Here is a 10,289-nt window from a genome sequence, read left to right on the forward strand (position 1 = left end):
TCCGAGCCGAAAATCTCTTCTTCTCGGAGCCGTCGAGCACTCCGAGGCTTCCGCCTCGTGCTAGGGAGGTTCCCTAGGCTTTTCGGGGGATTTCGGGGCTAGAGAGAGGTTCTAGAGAGAGAGTAAAGAGAAGAAAGAATGGGAAAGGTGTGAAGAAAATAAGGTGGGAGAGGTGGTATTTATAGGATGAAAATGGCTGAACTTGGTGCCACATGTCACCATCTAGTGGCAAGACTTGGAGAGAAAGCAATGGCCAAGATTGTGCCACATCACCTATTTTCGCACAACACACTTCCGACTTCTAAAATCCGTAACTTTCACATACGATCTCCGTTTTTGATGTTCTTTATATCCACGCGTAGGTAAAAATAATATCTACAACTTTCATTTTGACTCCGTCGGCTAATTCTGGACCGATCTTAAATTTAACAGTACGAGGCGTTTAGACTGTTAAATGACCGCGAAGAATTCGTAACTCCTTCATACGGACTCTGTTTTCGTCTGTCTTTTTACCGTTGAGTTCCTATTAATGAGATATTCAACTCTCATTTACTTCGCATAAGCCAAAAACCGTACGAACTAAAATTCGAGTTTCGGGCTGTACACTGCTAAGTCGAATCTTAGAAAAATCATAACTTCTTCATACGAAGTCAGATTTGGGTGTTATTTTTATGGATTTTCTCGGTTTAACATATTCTACGACTTTCATTTAGATCACTAAGGCTAAATCTCGCTCTATCTTAAATTCACTTTTTACGCTTCCCGGTGTCGTGCCGGTTCCGTCCCGAAACTTCGACGGGTCATAACTTCTTCGTTATAACTCGGATTTCGGCGTTCTTTATATGTACGGAAACCTTGTGATGTATATTAAAACTTGGTTCAAATTATTTATTCTAAATAATATTTTGTCAAAAAGTCATTTTCGACCCCTATTATCTCTAAATTGACTAGCCCGGATCTACGGACGTTACAAGAACCTTCAGCGATATAACTCTGACTCAAATACAAGCACTAATTGAAACGTTAGCTATATGAAAATGAAGATGAGTAGTACACTGATCAATCGCGAGGGATAAAAGAAGAAAATTTGTCTCATCTCGAAGCCCATATATCTGAACTGACGAAATGCCACACCTCGCGAAAGTGGAAGCACGGGACGCAACAGTACAAAGGGTCTCATAGCAAACGTTAAAAGAGAACACCAACCATACTAATAAAAAGAATTAAAATGTACAATGACATTGAACAAATTTTTAAAATAAATTACAATGTATATGAAAGACATCACATGCAAATGCTCTTACAAGTGTTGTGTCTCTACGTGCCACTTACTAGATGATTCCTGAAAAAAAAACAAGTAAAACAAGCGTTAACTATAAAAATAGTTGGTGTGCTTACAGATTAAAAATAGTATTGGTTTCATGAATAGAAATCAAGGTTTTGATAAAAGTTTCCATAAATATAAATGTATTGCAAAAATGAGTAAATAAGTTTACATAAACAAAGTTCGTTGTCATCATGAGAGATAAAGTATGTTGCCCAAATGAGATGCAACGTTCCTATTCTCATGGGAAATAAAGTTTGTTACTAAAACGAGTAAACAAGTTTCATTACTATAATAAGCAATCAAGTTCGTTGCTACAAGGAGCAAACACGTACGTTGTTAAGACAAGTAAATAAGTTTCTATTAACAAAAGTTTGTTGTTATAATGAGAAACAAAGTTTATTGCTATAATAAGTACCAAGTTTGTATGAATATGAGCAAACGATGAGTTTTCAACCAAGCCTATGATTGGTTCCTGATGTGTGTAAAACCAACTAGTTTTAAGCCTACCATTAATTATAGAATAAACACACAAAGGCAGTGGACCTATCAATTGTGGTAAAGGTAAATAAGCAGGGTATCGAACACAGGGAACGGTAAATTAAAACTAAAAACTACTTTTATCTAAATTTATTAATAAGTAGGCGTTTTTCTATAGTTTTACAAGACTAGAAACTTACTAACAATCACTTAAACTAAAAACTAGAAAAGCAAAGATTTAACTAAATTCAATAATGAGAAGGACTTCTGTTTAGTTCAACTCAATTGATCCTATGGTTGATATTATGGTAATAGTGCAATGGATTAATTCTTCTATTGGTTACCGATTCAAGTAATTAGATTCTCATTCGCTACACTAATCCTTAGAGAACAAACTAACTTCAACAGTGATCAGTTGTCTAATTTAATTTAATTCACTAGATTATTTATTCGGGTTAATTTAGACTTGTAATAGCTAACTAATTTGGTCCTTTAGTTAACTTCTTGTTGATGGTCATCATACAAGCTCATACATGAATTTACCTATTTTTCTTATTAATTCTAGTTTCATATTCATTAATCCTAGTCATATGATAAAGTGGTCACATACATATGAGGTTGATAATTAAAAGATGTTCATACTATTTAATTATCTTCCTATTAACAGAAAAATAGTTATCATCCACGCATAAGGTTCTTTAACAAGCTAAAATCAACAAAATCACCAACATTGAATTAATCCTACCATAATAATCAATCCATAGTATCAATATTGTATCCCCAAACAGAAGTTTAAGAGTTTTAGCTCATGTTTGAGGTGATTAACAACATAAAAACGAATTCTAGTTGTCTAGCCATAATGGAAAATAAAAGATTATGTAGAATGATATAGATTTTCCTCAAATCTCCTTCGAGGTTGAATTCTAGGTTGTATCTTCGTTCTTCAGGTCTCTTCTGGCTCGGATTCGCAGCTTACTTCTCCCCAAGGGTTCTAGAATGTCGAATGTCGATCTAGGAAGCCGTATATATAGATTCGACCTGACTCTCCGAGTCCATGTCCGACTCGCCGAGTCCATCACTTAAATCCCGTGTATGGTAAGTCATAGAGTCTTTATCTTCTCATTATCTTCTCGATCCTTCGCTCGGACTCGCCGAGTAGGCGACCCTACTCGCCGAGTAGGTGTTGTTTTTGGTGGTTTTTCTTCTTTGTTCAATTCCCGAGCTCCAAACCGCTTCTCCTGCTTCCTTTTGCTTCCAAGCTTAAACTTTGGACTGAGAATATAATTCAAACACTTTTAAGTATATTTTGTCCATGAAATGCAATAATTTAGCTAATAAATGATAAAAATCTATGCGTAATATAAGACTAAATATGCAAATATCATAATACCCCACACTTGACTTTTGCTTGCCCCCAAGCAAAACTGAATTTTAACACATTAGAATCACATATGACAACTCCAATCTAACCCAGCCATTATGCCAAGACCGCAACACATGCATTTGTGTGTAAAATTTTTCCTAAGGACCCCCATACTCCAAATACTCACAATCCTCATAAATATTCGCCCACTTACCCCGAACTATGCTCATTTTATGCATCCCTCTGAATCCATCCTCAGAAAACCACTTAACCTCAAGGTATTTTTGGTTGAGCAACCCAAGCATACATAATCTAGACAATTACAATTTATGATACCATATTGGAGCTCTTTGGAATTCTTCATTTCTTTGACATTTGATCTTTGATTTCTTTGAATTCACCACCTTATTGTTTGATTTTTAGTATCTTCAATTTTTGAATTTCTTCAGAATTTTTGATCTTTGAACATCACTTTAATTGCTCCAAAAATTCTTCAAACTTTTTCTTGTAATTCTCTTTTTTTTTTTTTGTTTTTAACATGTAACTCACTTTTTTCGCTCAAAACCCTACATGCTTAAGTAGGGGCGCTCAACTTCAACCTTTATTGGTTAACGATAATAATTTTCCTGGATACATTTCTGGTACACGATGCTAAACATATTGGATCCCTCGGGCTAACCAAGGTCGTGTTTTTGTCCCATGATTTCACTGGAATAAGGAAGCCACAAATGCACTAGAACGTATATAGGCTCAACTAAACATTTGGGTCGTCATGCAATCATCAACATAACTTTAACATGGAATCCTAATTACTTTTTACCAAAATTTCCTAAATTAATTCCTAAGTCATATTTTTAATATTCACAACTTTTAAAAATTAACCTAACTTAGGATTCTATATTTACTAAGATGACATCAACCCCCTACCCCACACTTAATTTATGCAATGTCCTCATTGCATATTATGCATGAAAAATAACAAACATGAAATGTAGAGAGAATTAGAACAAACTCCCCTGGGGTAGCAGTCGCTAGGCCGATATCTCTTCTCTTCAACTCCATCTTCAATTGACTTTATTCATGGAAATAATGCATCCATGTCTCGGACATCAAATCTCATGTGGGTAGCTTCAAATGTGCAGGAAAAATAGTACAAAGCCTCCAGGAATTGCTTGCAGAGAATAAATGATCAAGTAGTGTAGCCATCAACATCGAATCAGTAGTCTCCATGGTGGACAAACATGTGACTCGTCGAGTCATATAGACAACTCGTCGAGTATAGTCGCAAAAAGCCTCAAAATGTGTAAGTACAAAGGGTGACTTGTCGAGTAGGTTTGTTGCACTCGGCGACTCGACCGCTGGGTGGAAAAATTCACGTTCTTCACTCATTCCAGCTTTGGATAAATCCCAAGAACTTCCCATCACTTCTAGAATTATTTACTTAATACCCTTAGAACCAGACTCGACACCTTAGCTCTAAACATCGCCCTTTCTTGACTCTCTTCCACTATTTTTCTTTTTCTCTCAAACTCTAAACCCTTTAAGCAAGCATTCCTAACTCAAAATCTGAAAGTCATCAAGGCAAATAAAACATCAAACACATAACTTAGAGTTTCAACCAAGAATTCAAAACACACTAAACAAATGAAAAACAAAAATAAAATGAAAATTGTTCCATTAAACAAAAAAACCTAATCCTCCTCCTCATCATCATTGCCATGAGCAGCTCCGCTCCCACCAAATCCACTTCGCCTTGAATTAATGACCTCGTCCCACGAAGTAATGTAGGGAAAATTACCCCCATCAATGTGCGGAATATGGAAATGATTGAAAAGCCGCACGCGGGATACGTTGCTAAAATTGATTCCCCTCGCCATTTGATCTTGGAACCTCCTCATCTCGACATTGTACCAATCCATTGGTACTTCATCATTATCCACTGGAATCACCGGCGGTCCCTCCTCCACTTCCCGCTCACGTCTTGATCTAACCCTCCTTCCCGGTGCCTCGGGTCCAATTACCGGATCGTCACTTGGGATAGCATAATGACCACCCCAAAGTCTTCAATAATCCTTGCCCTCCGAAAAAGAATAGGATTAAAGGGTGGGGCAGGAATCATTGTCATCAAATTCCATGCACCGCGGGTCATCAACCCATATGAGTTGGCTAGCCGGGTCACAAACATGCCACCGTTTATTTTGGACGTTTTGCGATCCTTGACCACACCCTCCGACAAGTAAGAAGCCAAACACCATGGAATGTTGTAGAAAGTGTCGGGCGTCATGATACTCCAAAGATAAAATACATCAAGGTTGGACACCTTGTATTCCTCCTTCCTTTGATTGATGGTAGTGGAGATAAGGCGGTGTATGAGGCGGTGTGTGGGGGACCTAATGCTCCCTTCTAGAACCGATTTCAGAATGTATACTTTATTGGGGATTGTGTTCCACCAACTGGTACTTGTAACACCGTCGGGAAACACCTTATGAGATTGTTCCAAGAAGGTGCGAAAGATAGCCATAGTAACCAATGGTTGGTTGTAAACTCCCAATCGACATGCAAGCTCAATGACAGAACATTGATGGTATTCGCCCTCGAGACAAAAACTAAAAATCTTGGGGTGGTAGCAATCATCTCCTCCTCGGAAAGACACCGTGGAGAAAAATTCCCAGCAAAGTTCTCGATACACCGGCTCTTGAATTCTAAAAACCCAGCTCCATCCATCACAAATAATCGTCTCCCCTTCGTAAGTAAATTCCTTCACAAGGTAAGGCGCCAACTCTTCTTCATACCGGACACTATTTAACGAATCCCAGTGAATCCGATTAGGTACATAAACCTCCTTCTTTCTGAAATCAGCCAACCTCTTCTTCCATCTCGTCATTGTTGAAGTCGATTCAATCGGAGGAAAATTCAACCAAGGAAAATCTCCTTGGTATCCTCTTGAGCTCTGTCCCCTGAAAAACATGATCCCTGCAAAACAAAGAACAAACAACCCAGCAAATACAAAAAAACATTAAAAACAAAATTCATCTAGGTCCCCGGCTGGACTCGTTGAGTCCATGAACGACTCGGCGAGTCGTTCGAACTATGCGAGTCAGTCAATAGATCGATCGAAATTCGACCATAAAAACTTGAATTTTTGTCAAGGGTTTTGTCCATGGATGTTCCTAAGATGTATTAGAGCAAGAATAACCATCCAAAACAACACAATTCATACTAAATCAAAACCCTAAAAATTTAGTAAACTTCAAATCGGATAATCTATGAAATTGACACCCTAAATCATCTAAGAATCATGACTTTAACAGAATTATGGAAGAAATTAAGTACCTTTGTTTATAGAATTTAAAAATCTTGAAGAAAGAGTGTAAACTTTGATGAATGCTTGAGAGAGAAAAGAAAAGAGGCGCACGTCGAGTAAGGTGGAGAAAAAGATAATCTCATTAGGGTTAAAAACCCCAGTTTTACCAGATGTAATTTTTTTTTTCTGTAAATAAAACTGACTCGTCGAGTCAAGGTCAAACTCGGCGAGTCTGGTCGCAAGTTCAAAAATCATATCATTTTGTCATAAAAATTCATGCCACCACACACTTAGTCCATACGCACTCTCAAGCGGTCATGCCTAATGATTTAGAGGACAAAAATAAAATCCTAAAAACGAAAATCAAACTAAAACGAAAAAGATAAAAGAAAGCAAATTCTAATAATGGGTTGCCTCTCGCCAAGCGCTTCTTTTTAAGGAGTCGTTAGCTGGAATCCTTCCCATCTACGTTTCTTCATCCTCTTGTATCGGGAATGCATGCCTAATCTTTTGCGGTTTATACTTTGTCTTGTAAGCGTGTATCTTCTTTTTGTAAGCCCGTCTTAATTCTTCTCTCTTCTTCCATATAGCATAATCTTCCGTTGTATGAATTACCCTTTTCCCCATTCTCCTTAAACTTTATGACTTCATAGTTGGTGAAAATTCGAGCTCGAGGTTTGGTATTGCGTGACTTAATGAATGGGTCATCAGCATCATCCTTCATAACCATTGCATCTCCCTCTTCTCCAAAGCTTTCCTCATCTTCAAGGGGATTGTCCTCATCTTCTTGCATTATTGTATCAAGACATGCTACATGAACGTGTTGAAGATCACCATCCTTTCTTCCTTCTGTTGCTTTATCTTCTGTAGAATTAGGGAAAATCTTCATGTCTAGAGCATGCAGGGAGCTGCTAACAAGCAGATCACAATCGGCTAAATTGCTGAGATTTTCAACTGGACTCGTTGAGTCTATTAAAGCGACTCGGCGAGTCGAAGCGAATTCCTCACATTCCACTGTGTTTTCTGACTCGGTTCCTTCCAGCAGCTTCTCTATTTCCTCCAAGTCTTTGTCAACATCACTAATTCCTCCAGAACATAGCAAAAACTTACTTGGATCTTCTTCGTGTAAGAGAGCAAGTTCTTTTTGTAGTATTTCATCATCCAAATTAACGAATGAGACTTCTCCTTCTCTTCATTCTTCTTGCTTAACTTCTGGTAGAGCTTTAAACACTTTTGACTCATCTCCTACCCTCAATGCTAGTGTGGACTTGCATACATCTATTAATGCACCCACGGTATTCAAGAATGGTCTCCCCAAAATAATTGGAATTTTGGGGTCTTCTTCCATATCTAGCACTACAAAGTCCACGGTAAATATAAACTTATCCACCTTGATGAGGAGATCTTCACAAACATCTCTTGGACTAATAACCGTCTTATTAGCCAAATGTATCTTCATATTCACAGGCCTTAGCTCCAGTAAATTCAGCTTCTTAAAGAAAGAAAAAGGCATTAAGTTAATACTTGCACCCGAATCGGTCAACGCTTGAGTGGCAAGTACATTTCTAAGTTGACAAGGAATTATGATGCTTCCTGGATCGCCCTTCTTTTCGGGTAGCTCACTCATTACTATCTCTGTGACTTCAGCCAAATCATTTCTAGTAGCAAAGAGACCCTTCAACAAGTTAAAGTACTTGGGTGTTTGAAGCATTGTTTCCACAAATGGAATATTTACTTGAAGGGATCTCACATGCTCCATGAATGCTCTGTATGCTTTAACCTTTTCAGCAGGTATGGCTTTGAATGGGAATGGCAGAGGAGGGTTGTAAGGCCTTAAAGAAACAATAGTTTTGTCATCAGGGATGGACTCGTCGAGTCCATTAGAGGGACTCGGCGAGTCTGGTCGGGTTTAGCTGGGTTCGACTCTTCTGTCTTCTCTGCATGCACCTTGGAGATTTTCTGTGCAAGGGTGAAAATTTTTCCATAGTTGGAGGTCACAACATTCACATTCTCCATTCTCGGATTATTCTCGTTTTTTACTTGGAAGTTAACCCTGTCTTCTCTCGTTCGCTTGTTGTGCAAGTTTTCCTAGCTGTTTCTCAATGTTAAGAATAGATGCTTGCTGATTCCGAAGTATATTTCTAGTCTCATGTATTGCAGCATCATGATCATTGTGCCTTTTCTCGGATGCCGCTATAAATCTAATGAACATTTCTTCTAAATCGGCCTTCTTTTCCATAACCGGCTCTTCCTTTTGATAAAAACCCCTCTCCTTCTGCTTGTATTTCTCCTCCTTCACCTTTTTGTATTCTTCATACGGGAGCCGTTCCTTCTTCGGTTTTCGCCAATTTTCATCGTAAAGATCGCCACTTGAGTAGAACACTTGCTCCTTCTTGTTCCCATTTGCATCTAAGTCACAATCCTTCTTAAGGTAAGGACCACTACAGTTCTCGCATCCAACTCAAATAGCATGGATTGTTTGATCCATTTTTTTCATCCTTCTATCTAAACTATCAAGCTTAGCCATCACCACCGCTATGTTATCATTGGCCGAGTTCACTACCCCCGGATTACTTCATTTCTTGGGTTGTGGTATTCTCTAGAATGTTTAGAGAATTCTTCAATTAATTCTTTGATTTCCGGGGGTGGTTTCCTTGTGAGCGGGCCTTGCGAGTCGAGCAATTGCCTTGTGGTGACATTGACTCCATCATAGAAGATGGAGACCTCTTGTTGGCTATTAAGGTCATGGTGTGAGCAATTGCCTTGTGGTGACATTGACTCCCCAACTTGTTGCTCGAAGTTGGCAATGGCTTGCTTCAACTTGGCTATTTTGGAAGGCAGGTAGAAATGATCTATATACTCTTCTTTCATCTTGGCCCATGTGGTGACTGACCCGAGAGGAAGTGACTTGAGCCAGTCTTTTGCAGCACCTTTGAATGTAACCAAGAGCATGTGAAGTAGCTGAGTCTCGCGAGGCACGTTTGTTACATTGAAGTAATCCGCTACATCATTTACTTCATCCAAATGCTTGTAAACGTCTTTGTGGTCTTTTCCATAGAAAGGAATCTCCTTAAGTTGAGCGAGTATGTGACCCTTTAGTTCGAACGTAGCAGTAGCGGGAATTGCAGGTTGCACAAGTCCCGGTCCGGTGTCGTCACACATCCTCTTCTTCCATTCCCCCATGGGGATTTCCTCGATGTTAGCCATGGTAAGAACTAAGTCGTCTTCAAAGTTGGATTCGTGCCCGAAAGTGAGATCTTCTTCTCCCTCGGTCTCGTACTCAGTGTCTTCTTTAATCGGGTCTTTGATTGCTAAAGAGGCGTTGGATGCTCCTGATTTGCTGCTCTTCTTCTTGCTGAAAACGGACTTGAGGTTCTTTAGTGGCGAGTTCTTTGAAGAAACGTATTCTCCAACGGCTTTTCCTTTGTTACTCCTTAGTGCGGATTTTAGGTCTTCTAGAGGACGGACCAGAGGTATATCAGATCCTCGGGTCATGAAACAACTGCAAGCAAGACAAGAGAAACGCGTAAAAAGAACAAAAATAAAATAAAAATAAAAATGCGAATAGCGATGGACTCGCCGAGTTGGCACGAGTGCACTCGGTGAGTTCAAGGCAAAAACAGAAATTTTTTTCTAATTAACTAATAAAACGAATATTTATTAAAACCTATACTAATTACCAAATTACCTAAGAATTAACTTTGTGTGAGATAAATCCCACATAAAGGACCGATAAAAATAGAAATTAGTGCTAATTTAGAACCATTCCCCGGAAACGGCGCCAAAAACTTGATGTGTGTAAAACCAACTAGTTGTAA

General features: G+C 38.7%; 1 protein-coding gene across 1 annotated transcript; it reads right to left on the reverse strand.

Moving 5' to 3' along the window:
• Nucleotides 1-7,663: 7,663 nt before the first annotated feature.
• On the reverse strand, nt 7,664-9,966 carry LOC145035964 (uncharacterized). Its single transcript, XM_078984458.1, has 2 exons — nt 9,487-9,966; nt 7,664-8,146 (listed from the first exon to the last, which is right to left on the reverse strand). Exons 1-2 carry the CDS (start codon nt 9,964-9,966, stop codon nt 7,664-7,666), a joined length of 963 nt encoding a protein of 320 aa, XP_078840584.1.
• Between the last annotated feature and the right edge of the window lie 323 nt (nt 9,967-10,289).

The sequence above is a fragment of the Lactuca saligna genome, chromosome 3 (assembly GCF_052625555.1).
Source record: "Lactuca saligna cultivar CGN05327 chromosome 3, ASM5262555v1, whole genome shotgun sequence".
NCBI lineage: Eukaryota > Viridiplantae > Streptophyta > Magnoliopsida > Asterales > Asteraceae > Lactuca > Lactuca saligna.